The sequence below is a fragment of the Hemibagrus wyckioides genome, linkage group LG27, assembly GCF_019097595.1.
Source record: "Hemibagrus wyckioides isolate EC202008001 linkage group LG27, SWU_Hwy_1.0, whole genome shotgun sequence".
NCBI classification, from domain to species: domain Eukaryota; kingdom Metazoa; phylum Chordata; class Actinopteri; order Siluriformes; family Bagridae; genus Hemibagrus; species Hemibagrus wyckioides.
Window position 1 is genome coordinate 3,396,287 of NC_080736.1, and position 22,410 is coordinate 3,418,696.

The 22,410-nt window shown below is 41.1% G+C and overlaps 1 protein-coding gene across 7 annotated transcripts in view; it reads right to left on the reverse strand.

Annotated features, from left to right (window-relative positions):
• The window catches only part of tjp1a (tight junction protein 1a), a 114,004-nt gene extending 111,119 nt beyond the window's left edge, over nucleotides 1–2,885 (reverse strand). For 2 of the 7 annotated variants that reach the window (XM_058382215.1, XM_058382216.1), the window contains exon 1: nucleotides 2,301–2,880. In XM_058382215.1, the coding sequence (XP_058238198.1) occupies nucleotides 2,301–2,395 (95 nt within the window). In that variant the 5' untranslated portion in view covers nucleotides 2,396–2,880. Of the gene's footprint in view, nucleotides 1–2,300 lie in introns of all 7 variants that reach the window. The other 5 variants (XM_058382218.1, XM_058382214.1, XM_058382217.1 and 2 more) reach the window with 5 other exon arrangements.
• Nucleotides 2,886–22,410: the final 19,525 nt, after the last annotated feature.

Below are 22,410 nucleotides of genomic sequence, written 5' to 3' on the forward strand. Positions count from 1 at the left end.
GTTTAATGAGATGTCTCGAGTGGACGCCATGACATCATGCGGGGGTTTCCGTGTTCGAGCTGCGAGATCAGAAAACCAGAAAATATCCAAAATCTAACAATTCATTAGATTCGCAGATGCTTGGAGGTGTGTGTGTGTGTGTGCTGAGCTGGGGTTAAATTGTCTGTATGTGGTCATTTTCAAAGCTATACTGTATGCATGTCATGTTCGAGCAAAATCCACGATATTCTGAGGAAGTTTTCCACAGATTTGTTCCGAGACGTGTCGTGTGACATCCTCACAACTGGCATTCAGCCAAGGCTGTCTCTGATTCATGCGTGTTGTACATGAGTACAGCTATCCACAGAAAGTCATTACATATACAGTGATCAGGCATAACTTCCTGAGCACTGAGTATCTCCTCATCATGGCACCTGTTAGTGGGTGGGATATATTAGGCAGCAAGTTTTTTCCTCAAAGTTGATGTTAGAAGCAGGAAAAATGGACAAGTGTAAGGATTTGAGCGAGTTTGACGAAGGGCCAAATTGTGATGGCTAGACCACTGGATCAGAGCATCTCCAAAACTGCAGCTCTTGTGGGGTGTTCCCGGTCTGCAGTGGTCAGTATCTATTAAAAGTGGTCCAAGGAAGGAACAGTGGTGAATCGGTGACAGGGTCATGGGCGGCCAAGGCTCAGTGATGGACGTGGGGAGTGAAGGTTGGCCCGTGTGATCCGATCCAACAGACGCGCTACTGTTGATCAAACTGCTGAAGAAGTTAATGCTGGTTCTGATAGAAAGGGGTCAGAATACACAGTGCAGGACGGGTCAGGGCTGTTTTGGCAGCAAAAGAGGAGGTCATAATGTTATGCCTGATCAGAGTATGTCTGGTAGAAGAATCCTTTTTTCCCCATGTTATTGTCTGTACCGCTTATCCGATCTATCCTCAGATCACGGGGAGCCTGTGCCTATCTCAGGCGTCATCGGGCATCAAGGCAGGATACACCCTGGATGGAGTGCCAACCCATCACAGGGCACACACACCCATTCATTCACACACTACAGGCAATTTAGAGACTCCAATCAGCCTAATAGCATGTCTTTGGACTGTGGGAGGAAACCCACCAAGCACAGGGAGAACATGCAAACTCCACATACACACAGTGAGCGGGAGCGAAAGCGAGACTCAACCCCAGGATGCTTGAGGTGTGAGGCGAACATGCGACCCACTAAGCCACTGAAGAATCCTGCTTTTGTGATTTTTGATTTCACTGATTTAAGCAGTTATCTACAACTACCAAAAACACGAACACCACAAAATCGAACATTTTTGGCCTCAACAATGACAAAAAATTAAAAATAAAATTCTGGGAAATCCTGGAGAGACTGAATCTCAGTTGGAAGTTTGAATCTACAACACACAACACACACTACAACATCTCTGGTCAAAGCTTTTTAAGTTGACAATATTAAGTATTTAGGGGTATAACATGCCATAGAGTAGGTACTGGTGGGTTATGATATTGAGTTTGTAATGCTAGTGTACTTTATAGGATGAAGCTTGTGAGTTTGTAATGCTAGTGTACTTTATAGGATGAAGCTTGTGAGTTTGTAATGCTAGTGTACTTTATAGGATGAAGCTTGTGAGTTTGTAATGCTAGTGTACTTTATAGGATGAAGCTTGTGACGACGGACTATTGTAGCTTTAGTGTGTGTGTGTGTGTGTATACACAGATCAGGTGGAACCACATTACACCATTTTCTATGTATGTGGGTTAATATTTCGGCCCAGCAAAGTCACCTGGCCGCTCGTGCTGTAAACACTCCACTAACCTCAGTACCTAAATCCCACCTCGACCCCTTTACCTGTTAAACAGACAGAACACAAGCTGATTGATTTAATGCTAATAAGTGTTCAACACACAGTACTGAACTGGTCATTTAGACCATTTTGGAAAGAAAGTGTGATTAAGATAAAAGAGAAAAGCAGTGCAATAAACAAAGAGTGACCACAATGGAGTAGGATTGAGTTAAAGAAAAGATAATAAAAATATGGGACTGAATGGGAGCGTCTCACTTCCGCAAACAGAGGCTGAGCTGAGAGGCGCGTGCACCTTGACAACAGATCTCGAGATGTCACACTCATCTCTCTCTCTCTCACACACACACACACAGATATCTGATTTTCTTTCTTCTCCATCTCTCTTGCTCTTTTATTGCATTTCATTCATGCATTTTACTCCCAGTTAATTGCCCTCCTCGCGCTGTCATCTATTCATTCACGCGCTCCCGGTTCATTGACACTTTTTTTTTTTTTACTCACCACAGCTGTCTTTTCGGAGGGATGCAATCGTCTTTGTTGGACGCGGTCACTCCCATAGCCATCTGCATAACCGTGATGTATTTCTGGTACTTCATGTTACAGTAAGCTACAGTCCACTCTAACGTAGACGCGCGCGCGCGCTTTTAAAACAACCTAAAATATAAGGGTTTGGGGAAACAAAGCCCAACGCACAGGTGAGCATGCAAAAGCGAGGTGTTTATAGGAGGTGTGCAGGGCAGGTTTGCCGCGCGCGCGGCTCGGTTACTCTCAAAGCGCCATTTCCGAGTGACAGGCAACAAGACGGCGAGCCAAACTGAGCCAAAGCACGGAGATACTACGCTCCATGTCTGCCACGTCTCCGGTCCAATCTCATTAGCGCTCAGAATAGCCGGTTAATCCGTTTCAGCCGTTCAGTGGCGGTCAGGAGCGGAGCAGCGCTTTGTTTGTTGGTTTATTTGGTTGTTTGTTGGTTTTTGGGCTCGCAACCGAGCGCGCGTGCTAAAAAAAAATAAAAACACAAACAAATCACAAACTTTCCAGATTATGATTAAAATAAAATGAAAGGAAACAAATGCAATATAATGCAAAAGCAACATAGAAAAATTAGGCTCGCCTGAACGATAGGATGGGGGGAAAAAAGAAGAAAGCGTCGCGCGAGCGGCAAGACAGGCAAAGAGCGCGTGCGCGTGCGTCCGCGCGCGAGGCAGGAGCGGTGTGCGCGTGAGAGGGAGCGGGAGAGAGAGAGAGTGAGAGGTAAAGGATGAGTGCGACACAGCGTGTAAAGAAAGGAAACGTGGAGGAGAGAGGACGAGAAAGAGAACATGTAATAAAGAGGAAGTAAAGAAGGACAGTGTGCGCGCGTGTGTGTGAGAGAGAGAAACGGAGAGAGAGCGGTAAAGGATGAGAGGACAGAGTGTAAATGAAGAGTATACTAAAAGGAAAAAGGAAAAGAGCGAATGAGAGAGAGAGAAAGAGAAGGAAAACGGAATTGAAGTGAGAGAAAAGGAAATAAAAAGAGTGAATGCTAAGGATGAAGAAGTGCGATCACATTAAAGAGTAATGAGACAAAGGAAGAGCGAGATAGTGAGACAGATAGTGTGTGTGTGTGTGTGTGTGTGTGTGTGAGAGAGAGAGAGAGAGAGAAGATGAGAAAAGATGGAAGTTCAAGAGAAAGACAGAGAAGATGAGAAAAGATGGACGTTCAAGAGAGAGAAGATGAGAAGAGATGGAAGTGCGAGAGAGAGAGCACAACAAAAAAAGATAAGTAACAGCAGAAGGAAAAAAGAAAAGAGAGAAACATTAAGAGAGGAGAGAAGTGAAAAAGTAGGAAAGGATGAAAGAAAGGGAAAGGAGAAAAGATGAGAAATGTGAAAAGGGGGGAGGGAGAGAGAGAGAGAGAGAGAGAGAGAGAGAGAAAAGGAAGAGCAGAAAGAAAAGGAAAGAGGGACAAAGAGTGAGACAGGGAGACAGAGAAGAAGAGAAAGAGTGATGGAGGGATGAATTCTTTTTCTATTTATTTCTTACACTGCAACACCCAAATTATTTTTTCTTAATTCATTAATGAACGATTCCTCCTGATTTTTATCCATTAATAGTTACATTTGTTGTGTCTGCAAAATAAATCAACAACCTTCTGACCAATCAGGATCGAGAAGTCGTTAGCGCTGTGCTGTAACAAAAGATCAACAATTTGTAGCTATTATATATAAAAAATCGGTCTGTCATTTTTAGCTTTACAATCAATTTGTTTAACAAGACAAAAAAAAAAAAAGATCTCATTCTCTTCCTGGTCCAAATCTCCAGCCATTCCACAATCTAATCACTGACCAAACACTGAAGAGACCACTGATGCCTTACATTCCATTCCATTCAGACTGACGCGACGTTATCGCATTACTCGCCCACTTACTCTGTAACCGCACGAGTCCAAGCTTAGCAACAAGCTAAACAGAAGTGACCTCCATGCCATCTCCACCTGCTGTTGGTCTGAGAGAAGGTCAAACAGCTGAAATAAAGGAGGAAACTTGTTAGGAAAGAAAACCTGTGGATAAAGAGCTGTGTTCCATGTGTGTTTTATGTGAAAATTATTTATATTTACCAGACACGTGGAGGCAGATCGTGAAATTAGTTGACCACTCAGGGATTAGTTTCACACCAGACGGAAATATATGAACCAAAATGGAAGAGCCGAGTTCTACACTATATTGCCAAAAGTTTTGGGACACCCCTCAAAATCATCACGCTCAGGTATTGTTTTTCAGTGGTTAGGCTCAGCCACCTAGTTCCAGTGAAAGGAACTCTTAATGCTTCAGCTTTATACCAAGACATTTTGGACAATTTCATGCTTTGTGGGAACAGTTTGGGGATGACCCCTTCCTGTTCCAACATGACTGCATACCAGTAGACAAAGCAAGGCCCATAAAGACATGGATGAGTTTGGTGTGGAGGAACTTGACTGGAGTCCTGACCTCAACCCCATAGAACACCTTTGGGATGAATTAGAGCGGAGACTGTGAGACAGACCTTCTCATCCAACATCAGTGCCTGACCTCACAAATGCGCTTCTTCAGGAATGGTCAAAAATTCCCATAAACACACTCCTAAACCTTGTGGAAATCCTTCCCAGAAGAGTTGAATCTGTTATAGCTGTAAAGGGCGGGGCAACTCCATATTACATTCATGTGCATGTAAAGGCAGACGTCCCAAAATATCTGGCAATATAGTGTAAGAAATACGACGACATAAAAAAGGTACAAAATTTTTCCAAGTGTGTGAAGTACAATCACAGAAATCACCCAGGTACAGAGACCAATAAATTGCTAGTTAACTATATAAATATATAATTATAAATATATAATTGTATATGCTCAAATCCTGCATTCATCTCTTTTTGTTCATCGATCCAAATCTCTAGAACACGTGGCATTTTGGCGGTTCTGCAGCTCTGTCCTTTGGCTCAATTTAACGTGTCACGTCTGCAAAAAAATGCTAATGGTGTTTGATTGGCTTCCTGCAGTCGAGTCTCGCTCGGACGCTCCCATGCTGGGGATTTTGGTGCTACAACACGTCGTGGAGTTTAGGTCAAGAAGACGTCATGGATCCATTTAAACAAACTACCTCGATACCTGTGTGAAAGCAGCCTTACAATTTCTCTGGACCGTTCCTGAGACTTTCTGGGGAAAAAAACCAGCAGTCACCTGATTCAGATTTGTGTATGTTTTTACATACCTACATTTACATCATCATTTCCCTACATTTTCTTCTTCCTTTCATTCTCTCTGTTTGTTGTGCTGTGGGCTCAAAGTTCTGGGACATTAATCATGACAAAAACTTCACAATGCTGTCTAAATAGGGTATTTTAAGGCTTTGTGTGCTAACATGGACAGAAACAGCAGAGTTTAGCCAAAGCAATGTTAGCTAGCTAGCTAATCATGTTTCCTAAACAGCAGAAATGGTGTTGAAATTAAAAAATGAAATAGAAAGTAAAAAAGAAAAATTTTACCAGATGTTTAATTGGTTATCTGATCTTCACTGATGAAAGTTTAGCCTCTGGACTCGATCTGTATGAAAAATGATAAGGGTCAGGATTAAGGTAAGGGGCAGGGTTGTTTTTCTTGAGATCGGTTTAATTTGGTCCCAGTTCATTTTTTTCACCCGTTTGAATGCCTCCAATTTCCTTCTTGTCTACAAAACCACTAGCTGTAATGACAAACTGAGAAGCAGTGGCTTTAAAAGATCCCCCGGTGAGTTATTTCTTTCCTCCAGCCCATGTGTTATCTGCCCATTGGGACTGATTTATAGAGTTCCAGTCCCACAGGACAGCTCATTAACCTCTGAAATTTCAAAACCATTAACCTCAAGGCCTCTAAGAAGCACAGACAGATCAGTTCCTTCTGATCAACCACCAGTGAAACATGTAGAATATAAAGACAATTAATTAGTAATGATGTGGAAAGCATCATAGGTGAGGTGGAAAAGGTAGTCGCCAAGCTAGTACTGAAAATAAATGTTGTGTAACAAAACTTTAGGTATCTCTATGTCTAGTCAGCACAAATACCTGCTCTAATAGACGTCAGATGTTTTATCCAACAAACTAGTCCTACACAATTTGCCCAAATCAGAAGGGTATCTTCCCAAATTGTTCTTTAAACCCTTAAAGAAACCATGTTCACCATGTACACCGATCAGGCATAATATTATAACCAGTGAATAAGACTGATGATCTCCTCATCATGGCACCTGTTAGTGGGTGGGATATATTAGGCAGCAAGTGAACATTTGATGTTAGAAGCAGGAAAAATGGACAAGTGTAAGGATTTGAGCGAGTTTGATGAAGGGCCAGATTGTGATGGCTAGACCACTGGATCAGAGCATCTCCAAAACTGCAGCTCTTGTGGGGTGTTCCCGGTCTGCAGTGGTCAGTATCTATCTTAGTGGTCCAAGGAAGGAACAGTGGCGAACCGACGACAGAGTCATGGGCGGTCAAGGGTCATCGATGCACGTGGGGAGAGAAGGCTGACCCGTGTGATCTGATCCAGCTACTGTTGCTCAAATTGCTGAAGAAGTTAATGCTGGTTCTGATAGAAAGGTGTCAGGATACACAGTGCAGGATGGGTCAGAAAAGGGGAATCAACTCCATGTTCATGCACCATGAATACATACGAGGATGATGGTCAAGCGTCCACATACTTTTGGCTGTATAGTGTAAATCTTCCTGCATGCTCAAAAACTTTTCTTGAGTCATCTTAATACAACCAGGACCATGAAATGCTGACATGGCATCCTTTCACAGCAAGGTGTCTAAAAAAAAGTCACCTACTGTACTCTATGTTTCTACTGCATCTACTCTATCAATATTTCTGATTGACGCTACAACAGAAACTATTAATGTGTTTCCGTTTACAGGCCACTGCTTTAAAAGTGATGGCGGATAAATTTACTCCGTCGCATGAACGTTATTGAAATCCAGACTTTCAACCTCTCATATACAGCAACGTTAACGAAGAACTTCTGAAGCTTTTCTGGTTTAAAGCAAGACCAAGTTATACCATGAGTCAGGACCTGGGCTGTAGCCACATTAAACCTGAAGTGGCTCAAGGTCAATGATGTGTTTACACACACAGAGGCACAAGGACAGCAGCCAGCCACAGCAGGTTTTCCCCATTAAAAACTCACACTTTTTTTTACCGACTCTGTGATGAAGAGGGGCTCCACTGAGTCAAGGAGTTACGGCACGCTGTGTAGAGGACAGGCATCGATTCAAGCTGGCATGAAAATAACCTGCGTCATACTTCTGCCCGGTGGCAGGGGTTCGAGATTGTGGTTCCCTTTGAGGACGTCACAGTCCATGTGCAACCGGTATCTAAGGCTATAAATTACATCCTGCAGGAGTCTACAGCTGCGATTAATCACATGACCTGCTGCCTTTAGATTAAGCCTTGAACTGTGGTTCCACACACTCAATCACACACGTGAATAAACTGATGACCGGTCATGTGCATGAAAACTGGGTGGACGAGTAAACATACAGAGAGATAAACACACCGTAGGCTTTACAGACAAAGGTAAAGAGCCTCAAGATGAAGAAACATTTATGGCTCTGATTATGATCCAGTATTTTGATTTGACCCATGACATAGTGAACTGGGTGTACTTTCAGACATGCACTTGTTTTATCAAGCAAGCTTAAAGATTATTCAGTTTGCCCATGTAAGGAACTCGTCATGGTAGTTAGAAACCTACAGAAGGTATTTATACCAATGAGAGGTAGCATACAAGGGCTGAGTTCAGTTCAAAACGATCAGAGGATACAATGAAAAGCTTAAAAGTGACAGTGACACACTATACACTGATCAAGCATAACAGTGACAATAAAGTTGAATCTAATCTAATCTAATTATGACCACCTGCCTAATATTGTGTTGGTCCCCTTTTTGCTGCCAAACAGCCCTGATCTGTCGAGGCATGGACTCCACTAGATCCCTGAAGATGTGCTGTGGTATTTGGCACCAAGACTTTAGCAGCAGATCCTTTAAGTCCTATAAGTTGTGAGGTGAGGCCTCCATGGGGCCCAACTTACAGGACTTAAAGGATACTTCTGACAAATACTGACCACTGCAGACCGGGAACACCCCACAAGTGCTGCAGTTTTGGAGATGCTCTGATCCAGTGGTCTAGCCATCACAATTTCATCAAACTTACTCAAATCCTTACGCTTGTCCAATTTTCCTGCTTCTAACACATCAACTGTGAGGACAAAATGTTCCCTTGCTGCCTAATATATCTGTCACTGCTCAGAATGTTATGCATGATTGGTGTATAAAGGCTTTGAAAGAAAATTTGGTAAGACATGAAATGTATTGAGCTCTTGAAAACTTAGGAGCATAAACGTTGAGTAAGAAGTGAGTCCAAGAATGTCTTGAGGAATCCTTTTACCCCCTCAAGGAATATACCACAGAAATATAAAAACACAGACTAACAAAGCTAGGACAAGTGTCAGGGATTAATCGGAACGTTGTTCCTAAAGCTGAAGCCAAGGCAGAGTTGGAGCTGAAATAGAAGCAGTGACAGGAGTTGAATCACAGGATAAAGAGAGTGATTTGCTGTGATTTATGACTGCTATCCCATGGAGTCAGGGCAGAAGTTTGAGAAGAGGAAAAGCTGATACAGGAGACGGTCAGAAGGGATGAGCTGCTGTGCTGTTGCCTTCCAGAACAGGTGGAGCCAGCGGGGTAATGAGGCAGACAGCTACAGCAACACCTCCATCTTTCTTTTTCTCTGTCCTTTTTGACCTGCTGCCTCCCACAACAAATTGCCAACCAGTAAATGTTTATCTATTAAAGAACAAGCTTATTTTAATCACATTTATAGATCCATTTGATGCTGTGGAACATCCTGAAAACAAATTATTCCCTGATATGGCTTACATTACAGTGGCTATACTCCATCATCACTATTGGCTGACACTGGAGACTCCTTCCACATAAACTAAAACCGTCACCATATCAGTGTTCTTAAATCTGTTTATTGTTAGTCTTGGATCATGTGGCAGGTCTACCATACAAGTCCCTCTGAATGAGCTGTTGCTATGGAAACAATAGTGTATTAAATATATTAGTAACTCCCTTATCTGCCAGTGCATTGACATAAACCTGTGTTTGTCAGAGCTGATTCTGAATAAAAGTCATCCACAATCTCTCTATGGGTTGGTCATTTGCTTTTGCTGACCCATGTCTTTGCAAACGTTAGTTACAGTACAAATGCCTCAGTGTGCCGATTGAAAAGGAGAACATTTTGATGTTTCCAAACATCTCACAGACACAGACTTCGGAATCATTAGCAAAAATGAAGGACATGGAGTTCTGCAACAGATGGTACGGCGTCCACAGAGCCCTGATCTTATCATCATGGAGGTTGTTCTGGGATCTGCAGAGACAGAAACAAGGCAGCTTCAAGTTTCAAAATGAACTATGTCCATTTTCGCAAAATGGCTGGAATGACCTACTGACTGCAGCAAAGTGTCATTGAATCATTGATTTATTTTTACAACATTTAGAGAGAATTTTCATTTGGTCCAAATCTTTTGTCCAAAATGTATTATTATTATTATTATTATTATTATTATTATTATTATGATCTACATCTATAAGAGGCATCTTCTAAGAATTACATTTGAGACAACCTGAAAATGCTTTCTAAAAGATTTCTCAAAAGCTTTCTAAATGTCAGCCATAGCGCATAAACACACGAAAGGAACTGCAGCCCTCCAGCTTCAAAAGAAAATGAGAGAAGAAAAGCGTTTAATTAAATACAGATATACCAGTGATGGCTGCTACCATCACATGCATAACGGCCTTGCACCCGGTCTATCATGGTGTTTCCATGGTGATAGGAGCACGGGATTTTCTCCTCTTCCAGTGGTGCTTCGGAAAATCCCCTTTGGGATATTCAGCATCCATGGGGACAGAAAACCTTAGCCGGTGCCCACGGCTAGTCACATGTATATGAAATGTATCTGTATGCACGTGACTGTGAGCTGGTGGACACAATCAGTGTTCTGTGTCAGCCAATGAATGATGGACTTTAGATTGATATGGTCACTCAGTGTGATTGCGTGGCAGGAAGGAATTGTTTGGGAGGTGGAATGGAGAAGGTCTGCTGTTGCCATGGCACCAGCACATTGTGCGCAGTGAGCTTGAAAAATTGCGACATGAGGGTTTGCTTTCTCTCTCTCTCTCTATTTCTTGTTTTCTCTGTAGATGTCCTGTGGTTTCACACCACACTACAAAGCTTTAATGAATTATACAGCCATGCCTCAGCCACATATACACAGTATATTTTACAGAAGAGGAATGGGAAACGGTGCTTTCGTCTGGATCACCAAACCTTTTGTGATCACCAACCTTTTTTCCTGGAGCTCTTTATCTTATAGGTCGATGGTCAATTATCTTAGATTGCCTTTCCCATTAACTCATATACATCTAAATTAGGCATAGTGTATTTCAATATTTAATAGAAACAATCCTGTTATCTTGAACAACATGTTTTATTTATGAGAAGATTGCCTAGACATGGCACATGCCCTTTTTCTGAGCAATGTTTCAGACATAGTTATCACTATAATACAATGCAGTAATAACATCCAGATGAAATGTGGGGGAAAAAGTGGAGAATGATGGGTACGGACTATGTCCATCTGGCAAATGCTGTACATCTGCATTTGGAAAACCTACTTAAGCCAGGTAGCTACTCAACCTAATGTAATATATTAATCAATGCAATGTAGCATTCAATATTAAGACCATACCTTTGGCGTTTTCAGATTCTTGTACATTTCCACATCTCATATCATAAACTGTGAAGAAAGCTGCAATTTCGCTAAATATTCCTCACAGTATAGACACAAGACTACACAAATGAGGAAGATGATCATCCATTAGCCGTTCAAAGATATTTAAATGATGTATCCTAAATGATGGACATTCTGTGGAAAGGCTGTGGTATAGTGCACCTTTTACACATTAGATATAATGCAATACATTAACACTAACACACTGTATAGACGTATGGCACGTTGTAAGACAAAAACTGGTTGTATATCACAAGAGCACAGGTTTCGAGGCTTACACGGATCACGGATCCCTGGAGTCTATTTATAAGCCTCACAGGAAACAAAGCGTCAGGGGGCAAATGCAAATGTGCCCTGTCTTTATCTGACTTTGAGCTCTATATCATAGGGAATGGATTAGTACCAAATAAAAGCCATTACCATTATCTAATCAATAGTGTGTTATTGATTTAATCTTCCATTTATTAACAGGGGAAAGATCGGAAACTTTCCTTTTAAACAATTCTTCATTTCATATTACCAGAGCGTATGCCTATGTATGCCACTGTTCTTTATCCTTTCTTTGTTTACTGTAACACGGATGCCTTTATCAGTGCCAATATTGGAATCAGGAAGGATTAAGTGTATCCCTCCTGCACTGTGAGTGTGTGTGTGTGTATTGTTAGGGAGATGGAGAGGGTATATTTCTGCTGCATCACCCATTTCTGAGTCAAGGTCAGCCAATCAGGAGGGAGTCAGAATCTGTGGAGGTAGAAATCCGAGGCAGCACCTGAACACAGCATGGACTGGACAATATACACAAACACAAAGACGCACTCTATTCACACATAACATCACCATGGAATGGTCCAAAGAATATACATACACACACAAACAAAATTTTAATCATGCTACAATAAAAAAAGGCAGAAATGTAGGAACCCTCATGCTGAAATCTTCGTCAATTCTTTCTCCTTAATTGACCCTTGGTAATTGACACAATCTTAAACATGGCGGGTTTGGATCTGTTTTGGAATTACAAGCTGAAGGACATGAAGCAAAGGTCTCATTTGGGCTCATGAAGTCAAGGAAGCATCAGTTGAGTATTGGGAAGCACCCAGTGTTTATCTTGACTCTACACAAGCATACTTCTGATCTGCCTGAACTAATTAAGATGAATGAATCCTCATCCCTGTGACTGGGCTGGATGAAGGATTTCTCAGGATCAAGGAGGTAGTCTTGCCATGGTTTGCATGGTTTCTCATTACCAGAAAATGAATCCCATTACGCTTTCCAGCAATGCATGCTTGAGTCAAGATCTTATAATCTCCCTGGAGAACTCATTTGGCGACCTACACAACCTTAGTGTAGTCCTGAACAACTAATTATCCTTCACGCACCAGGTCATACTGGTTTCTCCTTTATGTTGTTAGGATCTCCTAGTCGATTCTGTACACAGAGGACACTCAGGTTCTTATTCAGTCATCTCAATCATCTCAGGATTGCACCAATGCCTCATGGAAAGCCTTCCACTGTATGCCACCACCCATTACATCAAGTTCTCCCAGTCTGTGAATCCTCCACTGGCTTCCTACAGCTGCCATTATGAGATCCTAACCTATAAAGGCAAAACCATACCTCACTTCACACCAAATACTGCACAACATTTTCGTCAAACCCTTAGCATGACTCGATCCACCTTCTCTTAAGTTACAAAGGAGACCCAGATGGTGCAATTGACTTCCAATGGCTGTCTTCAAACAAAGATAGAAGACCCACCTCTTTAGATAATAGGTTTTAGAGGCTCACTGGTGGTGATCTGTGGCTCGGTTGCTGTATCCTGTATCCTATCTCAATTGTAAGCCACTCTGGTGATATATAGCTATAGATTTTAGCAGCATGTTCATCCTTAACAGTAAACAGTGTAAATATAAACATCTGGAACTCATTCAGCTACATATCACTTGTTATGTCATTTTGCCGACCATGTTGTTCGGCTAATAAGCTAAAGTTAAGCATATTTTGTGCCAAGTTATGAAACCTCCGTATACATTAAAAATATGAATTTGTTTATTGTGGTTAATTGGGGAAAAGTCACAGATGGCATCGACTTTCTTCCACTGCCAATCTGATACCCCATGTGATGCACCTCAGTGAATCATCAAGTGAAATTTTGGTCATGAATTCTGAATCGCGTTCAAGATGCAGATGATCCTCTCCCTAGGTGAACAGCAGTGTGAGAGCATATTCCAGTCTCGGAGTCTGTAGAAAATCATTAAAAGTTTTCGTAACAGTAGTCAGTCTTTGTAGATTAATGTCTTTTCCATCTATACTTTCCCAACTTAGCTTCTTTTCCTGCTGTACAGCTGCATTAACCAATAAACAAGACAAGAACATTCAGCAACCTAGCTCCAATGACACAGCTAGAGTCTTTCATTAAATATCCAGAGCCAAATTAGCCAAAGTAACCCTTATTAAAGTCCTCTCAATTTTATTCCAGGACATCGCACAAGAATGAATGACGAGAATTACATTACTTTAGCCGAGGTCTACACTCTGCCTGAAAGCTAATTTCACTTTTCTATTTGAAACACTGGCATTTATGGCATGCTACAAATGCGAGAGCTTTTGATAAACTGCAGCAAAATGTTTCAATTGTGGAACAAGCTATAATGCTTCAAACTACTAGTGAAGGCAACAAAGCAAGTGATATTAAAGTATATTTCTAAAGTAATTAGCACTAAATTTAGGAAAGTCGGCCATTGAACCAGTAACTGATATTCTAATATAACATGCAAAGACAATTCCTCAGAGTTTTTTCTCAATGCAGAAACTGGACTTGGTTGGGGCTTCATGGCCATTTGGACTTATTATGGATTTCTGTTGTATTAAAATTTGTCAACGCTGAGAGTTACAACACGCAGAACTGAGATATAGATGATTTGGAATAATAGAATAGATTTAGCCTGAAATTTAGTCGGAAATTTTACCTAGCTGTCAATATGCCATAGGGACTACATTGATAAGATAAGTGCAAGTGAAAAGAAGTATCTGAAAGCTATTTCACTTATAACATAACAAAGGGAAACTGCTGTACAAAAGGTTTAGTGCATTATATCAGCAAACTCCAAAACGCCCCAGAGTCGTCATCTATCCATGTCATCTCCCAGACCTTCTGAGTCACATGGCCTCTCAGCTAGCAACAGTCAAAAGTTGTTTAAGGGCCCTCTGAAAATCCACATCAGTTCTTATGTTCTTATTTTACCTTGTGGTTATGACTGAAAATATTAACATGGCCTGACAGTCCTCATCTAATGCCTAGTACCTTCACCTGATATTAACTTTACATCTAACTGAAGCTAACGAGAACGAATATAATTTCAACTTACATTGCAAGCTTATACACCATAAGCATAACATTATGACCACCTGCCTAATATTGTGTTGATCCCCCTTTTGCTAACCCTAACCCTAACCCAAACTTACATAGAACCATAATGTCTTTTTAAAAAATTGTAAATTAGTTAATCTTGTTCGTTAAATAATTTGACAGAAACCCATGTATGTATAATACATTTTGAAGGATTTTGTTTAGATAGCATGCTAATCCAACCGAAAAGCAGTGCATAACAAATGTGCAAAAATGGATTTGTGGCCAGTAATCATCCAAAGCAGGTCCTAGGGTCAGCAGATTTATTGACTTTTGTATGTTGGTGGTGGCTAAGCTAGTAAATGGGGATTTCCAACTATAGTGATAGTGCCTTAAAACTGGTCTCAAGACACAATGGTCTTGATCTTGTCATGGGATCTGGGATATACTGGATATTGAGCAATAGTAGCTCTAGATATTTTCCTGAGACCATCTTAGACCACAGAATATTCATAGGTCAGATTGAGTTGTGGTAAATAAGATCAGCCAACAAGCTACATCAGACTTGGACCCAGGATATGAATATTAAAATATTTTGAGACGTATTTGGGTGATGGATGTCTGGGTCTTTGTGTGTGTTTGGATAAGACTAAGGCTGTTTAGTAAGCCCAAAAAGAAACAGACCTCCGTGTTGAATAAAAGCAGATGAATAAAAACAGATGCTGGGAAACATCCTGATATATTATTGACGGACTACGGGCCAGGGAACAGGAAGAGAGGTTTGTATGCAGCAGAGATGACTAATTTTTTGTTTATTTTAATGACCATAAAGTCCATACTGCGAGGGGAAACTGTATAAACTTTCATCGATCACTAACTGCCTTGTTTGGGCAAAAAGTATGTCATACAATTACAATTAATAACCTGAATTTTAGCCTGACATTATTTAAAAATGACTGAAAAACCAACATTCTTTGATAGCTCTGCTCAATTCTGAGACAATCACTCATCAGAGACATCCAAGAAGTGTCCTCAAAAGCACCTCAACTCACAGTCTCACAACTCTACACACAAACATTCAAAAACACACTTTATCATCTGGCCTTAGGGAGAGGTGTCTCAGTGACCTCAGTGACTTCCTCTTAACAGACCAAACAGCCTTACTTCCCTTAGTCACCATGCCTTGTGCTAACTGCTGCGCTAGCCAGGGGTACTCACACAACTCACATTGATTCTGACAAGGTCTTCTTGGTCCTACAGTGCAATAGCAAGCAACAACACTCTTACTAGTGCTGACATTCTGAGACAGGAACTCGTCTAAAGATCTGAGACCAAAACCCTGGACTGTAGTTTAACAGGTAACTGGTCTCAGAGTTCAGAATCTCTGACTTTAGGCCCTGTAACAGGTTAATAAACTGTATCCCAGTCTCAAGATCATTTTGTTCCCTTGGGTTGCCTTGTGTTTATTTAAAGCCTGTGAAAATATTCCCTTATATATTAGACTTTTGCTGTTGTTTACAATGGCAAGTCTATGATTTTGGTGTGTATTAGAACTGAGAATTCCTGCAGAACCTGACAAACTAAAGCATGGGAATTAACAGGATTTGCCAAATTTGTCAAAGACTGGTGTAGTGTCTCTGCAGGAGGTGGCAAAGTTGGTTATGACTGCAGGAGCTGGAAGAATTGGTCAAGAGTGTTTTTTGGAGATCAGGGGGAGTGGCCAAGAGTGCCTGCAGGAGAAGGTCTGTGGAAGTTGAGGTACCAGATTAAGAGTTTTTTGAGAACCAAGAGAATTGGTTTAGAATGTCGCCAAAGGCTGTCAAAATTGGTAAAACCTTCTAGAGCACCAGCAGGATTAGTTAGATTGAATGTGAAATGCAACTGGTAAAATGCAGGGGTAAAATGTGTAGATTCCTCAAGAACGCCTGCAGGGGAAATCCTGTGGAAGTAGAGGTACCAGTTTAAGGGTGTTTGGGAACCAACAGAATTGGTTTAGAATGTCACCAGTGGCTGTCAGAATTGGTAAAACTTTCTAGAGGACCAGCAGGATTAGTCAGATTGAATGTGGGAGTGAAGCAACTGGTAAAATGCAGGGTAAAATGTGTAGATTCCTCAAGAGTGTCTGCAGGAGGTCGGTCAAGAGTGTCTGCAAGAGCAGAGAGGTTTGGTCAAGAGTAACTGTGGGAACCGGTGGAATAGGTGATTATCTGTGGCCACTTCAAGTACATGGTCCGATTAACCTCGCTCTTGAAATGTGTTTTATGATAAAAGAAAAGTATTTGTAAACACACCCATTTAGTAGACTATAATCCATGCTATGGCAGTACAGTTGTTTTCCAGCTTACCTTTGAGCAGTACACGTGTTAGCATTACACTTCCTTTCCCACATATCTCACTTGTGGTTTAAAATAGAATGTTTATTTCGGTGCTCTGCCAGAGCTGAGAATTTGATCCGGGAAGAGTTACAACGGAAAAGACGGCAGGTGAAAGAGATGATGACACTTCAAAGGTGAAGGAGAGGGAAAAAAACCCAACGATCCGGCAGTGGCCTTAATCCAAAAACACCTGCCATGAAAGAGGTTCCTTTGAAGCTGTTCACCAAGCTGATGTTCTGGCAAATGTTCCAAAAAAAAAGGGAGGCACAGAATTTCCATTTGAAACAAACAGCAGTCTATACATATAAAGAGGGAGAGGAAATGCATTGGGCAGTGGCATGATAAAGGTATGTGAGGACAGTCGATTATACATCACGGACAGTTCAAAATCGCCAAACAGTTGAGTTCCTTTGCATTGCTGATGGTTGTGCTCAAATCAAGGGCTTTACAGTGGCTTTCTTTTCCAGCAGACTGGCATTGTGAACCTTGCTAACACTCATGGGATATCTGTGAGATCTTGGCCTGTTTTCTATTCCACAGCAAGGGATGTGATTGCTTAGTGGTTAAGGTTAAGGTGTTGGACTAGGTTATGAGTTTGAATCCCAGGTCTACCACACTGCTACTGCTGGGCCCCTGAGCAAGGCCCTTAACCATCAGATGCTCAGTTAGTCACTCTAGATAAAGGCATCTGCCGAATGTAGATGATACAGGAAAATGTCTTAGATAGCAATCACTTGAATAAAACTTGATGAGTAAGGCAATGTATAAGATATATCTTGACATTGGTTATTTTCCTTAGATATTTAGAAGATATAACAGTATGTTTTGGTCATTATTTTATATATCCATGGATGCAGCAACTACTAAGACTTCTAAGAAATCAGTTTTTTTCCTCTGTTTTATATCAGTAGGTAAAGCAAAATGCTTTTTAAGGCCCCAATACTTTCTTTTTCTTTGGGTAAGACACATTAAGGTTTCTTAAATTATTCTTTGTTCATATACATTTTGTTCAGTGGTAAATAATACTAATGTCAATCCTGATAACATCTGAGAAAATAGCCAAGTATTTTGACTAGTGCTGGAGATCTGTTCTCTCAGCTGATCGATGGCATTGTTGGAAATACAGCAGTATTTTAGCAGTAACATGTGAAGCGATCGATTACAGTGTACGGATAGAGCTATGAATTTCCCTGACCTTACCTTGACCACTATGCCCTCATTAATCTCTCCCAATACACACACACAAACACACACAGATATGTTTCAAGACAATAACAAGACTCTGTACATAACACTTTTTAGCAAAATGTGTGAAATCATTCTCATGGCTGAATCAGGAATCTGTCACAAGGTTACGACAGCGTTTCACAGGAAACATGGCAAGCACATCAGACACGACATCAAACTGGGAGCCAAATTTGGAAGAGATGACCCTCAATTCCACAAGAGATACAAATTCATGACAGACACCAGGTTCAAAACCCACAGTCCATTCTGACCACCTTTGACTTTTTCGTCTCCTTTTCAGAACAAAAATGTCAAACGTCATTCCTGCTTTGTCTATTCTGGCATCCAACTGGCATGACAGCTTTCCGGCTTGGTGACAAACTTATTTATCATTAATGAATGTGCAGGCTGTATAGCTAGTGGGTAATTGGAGTCCGTCTATTTTTGCTCGCCATCGGGTCTTCCGTCGAGTCCGACGTCATGTCAAACTATAAATAGGCCAAGCAGCATTTCCTGTACCAGAACAATCATTTTTCTCACTCATCACATTTGTCACTGAGGAATCATGAAGGTACACGCTGCGTTCAAGTACTGAATTTAGCTTCCATTTCCTCATTGAATTCTGTATGTATTCAATGTTTTTCTGCTGTGCATAATGCCTCATACAGAATCTCTGCAAAGCTTCAAGGGCTTTGGCACAGATTCCACGTGCCTCGAAGACATGAATTCATCAACGTTCTTCCAAAAAGATATTTCCTTTGTTGGTGTTTTGGCATTGGTGATGGAGAACGCTGTCAAACACATCACTCCAAAATCTCATTAAGCCATATTCCTTCTCACCAAGCCATTCAGTAGGCCCTTGAGCATTGCAGATACGGGCGGAGCCATCCTGGAAGAGACTGTGCTGTCAGGGTAGTAATTTTCCGTTATCGAATAAAGTGGATCACTGAGAAGTGCTTTGTGATGCTTTCCTCTAAGTAACATGCATGTAACATAACTAAATAACCCCCAAGGCATAATAAAGTCTCGGATCTGTCACCCATCTGTATGTATTGTTTTACATTGGAAGGAAATGAAACGAGTTATCTGCCGTTCTCTTCGCATCCGCTGTTAATCGGCTAAGAATAGAAACAGGCAGTTTGGATGATGTTATGCGCCATTATGATATCCACATTTAATGGCATGGAGAAAAGCTTAAGTGCTTTAATGAGCTTCTTAACTTCTCTTTTTTTAAGTTAATAAGACAAAAGCACACAGCTTGTCAGGTTAGAGAGAATACAGAAAGTTCCGTACTGCCTGAGGACATGTCATGGTGGAAAGCTTACAAAGTGCTGACACCCGAGACTCAGGACATTAATGTTAAACAAACATCTCTTAACAGAAAACTTCACCAGTACAGTGACTTGAGAATACAAAAGCGAAAACATTAGCTTTTCTATATTTCTTTTTTTGTACTCAGAACATCAGGTTTACTTGTGTTGATCATGCTGTGGGTTACGCTTAGCAGTGGTGGATGGAAACATGGTCTAAATCATTGAACAGAAGGCACTGTTACCTGCAGCTCTTTATGATGTCTGTTGTATTTTATCTGAGCTCTGCCAGGAGCAACTCGCCAAGGCATGAGCAATCAATCAACGAGCAAGACAGCATGCCATCCCTCTGCTGTATGTTCATCGTCTGGACATAGACATGGGCTCTGCTGGACGTAAACAACGAGGATATAATGGCTTTACTGCTCCCAAACTATGCACGCCTGGTGCCGGGAAAGCATGTGCAGATTTTACATGTTAATATTACATATCAAAATAACTGCTTGAGCTTTCGTCAGAACATTAAAGCTAATAAATTCTCATGCTAGTGCAAATTTGCACCACTGTTACAGTGCAAAACGCAAGAATGTGCCACTGTTCGTGTCCCTGGCTACATTCTTCCATTGTGTCATGCACAGACATTTTAATTTGTCAGCCTTTTTAGGACTTGAATGTTTCATAGCTGATGCTAGTTCTGCAGCATATGCCAGAGTGTGAAAAGCAGCTTGAGTGCATCACGGATGGTGTGAATTCACACTCATTACAACAGCACATTGCTAGCCATGTGTCTGAAAACGAGCAGTAGGCTATGCATGGGATTAATCAGATTTAATATTAAAGACACGTATTAAGATTATGTAGTGTGTACATTTTTTTTAGCATCACGTTATTACATACACACCATATTCATTCACACATTCATATACATACATCACATACTGTATATTTGTGTCATGATTTTAATTAAAACGACAGTGTTTTATAGCCAACCTACAACGCCACAGCCCCCATTAGGCAGAAGCCACTGATTGAGCAAAGCCCCACATCGGGGAGAGGCCTCTAGTTGGGCAAAGTCTCTGATTGGGCAGAACTCCATGCTAGGCAGAGGCCCTTAGTTGGGCAGAGACACATGATAGGCAAAGCCCCTGATTGGTCACTGGTCCCTGATAAAGCAAAGCCATATTAGGCAATTCAACAGGTTGGGCAAATCTCAGTGTTAGGCAGATCCCTAGCTGGACAAACCAACAAGCTAGGCAAAGTCTCTGGTTGGGAAGAGGCCCCTGGCTGGGCAAACCAACAAGGAAGGCAAAACCTCTGATTGGGAAGAAGCCCCTAGTTAGGCAAAGCCCCTGGCTAGGCAGAGGCCCCTGGCTGGGCAAACCAACAAGGAAGGCAAAACCTCTGATAGGGAAAAAGCCCTTGGTTGAGCAAAGACCCTGGCTGGGCAAATCAACAAGAATGACAAAACCTCTGATTTAGAAAAAGCCCCTAGTTAGGCAAAGCCCCTGGCTAGGCAAACCAACAAGGAAGGCAAAACCTCTGATAGGGAAAAAGCCCTTGGTTGAGCAAAGACCCTGGCTGGGCAAATCAACAAGAATGACAAAACCTCTGATTTAGAAAAAGCCCCTAGTTAGGCAAAGCCCCTGGCTAGGCAGAGGCCCCTGGTAGGGCAACCTAACAAGAATGACAAAACCTCTTATTGGGAAGAAGCCCCTGGTTGGGCAGAGCTCTGTGTGAGGCAGAAGCCCTGTGATGGGTAGAAGCCCTTGGTTGGGCAGAGCCACATGCTGGGGAAAGGTCACTGGTGAAAAAAGCCATATCAGGCAATTCAAAGGGTTGGGTAAATCTCCATGCTGAACTGGGGTCCGTGTTAAAGGGAAGCCTCTGGGTGATATGAAGGGCTTGTTTGGGTAAATGCCCTTGTTGGGAAGAGGTCTCTGGTTGGGCAGACATGTGAAATAAATATGTGTATGTAATAAGTGTGATGAACTTTACATAGAGCTTTCTGATTTTTAAAATTACAGTCCATTTAGAAATCGCCTTTCTAACAAACAAGGTTGCTGTTCCATAAAATGACCATGTAAGATAAAGAAGCAGAAATGTTCTGGAAACATACGTATGTGTTTATGAATTTTATATGGATATGAATTACCAATGCTCCATCACCTGCAAGCTATAGGTTCTGAAATCCTGCACTAGGCAATAGCCCCATCTAAAGGCTTTAAGAGCACACTACAACAAACTCTCCACTGCTATTGTGCATAATCTCAGTTTTCGGAACTAAAAATCATATAAACAATGACTGTAAACTGTTAATGAATGAATAATTAATTCTTTATATATATATATATATATATATATATATATATATATATATATATATATATATAAAGGAAGATTTCTTATATATCATATTCTGCTCATGTCCATTGCGGCTCCTGCAGTGTTCTTACCTGTTAACACTCACCTGAGTTTCTTCGTCAAAACACCAATAGATGGAACATCTTTTGGAAGAACATTTATTTAAAGATTTTGGCTTAATCTTTCTTGGCTTTCTTACTTGTACAAATACTCATTTCATTTCCTATTTAATTGTCAAGCATTAGATCATTAGATGAGACTGTAGCGTCTTTAACCTGTTAAAGCTCACCTGTTGATACTCACCTGTAGAACACACACTTCATACAACACGGTCGGACCAATATATATATATACATACATATTTAAACACTTCGGCTACATATAATACCACAAATAAAATAAATATAAAAAAAGAAATGGTGTTTAAACTCTGTACATCTTGTAGTATGCAAGTTTCCCATGACCTGAATGAATCTTTTAAAACCCTCTAGGTGCACGAGCTTTTTATCGTCTTTTTAGCTAGCATGAGCAGTTCGTTAAAAAATAACTTACCTGAGGTAAAAACTGAAAGTCAAACCCTATTACTTAGAATTCAACACATAAGAACTGTTCGATAACGAGTTTTTTTTAGAGAAGAAAT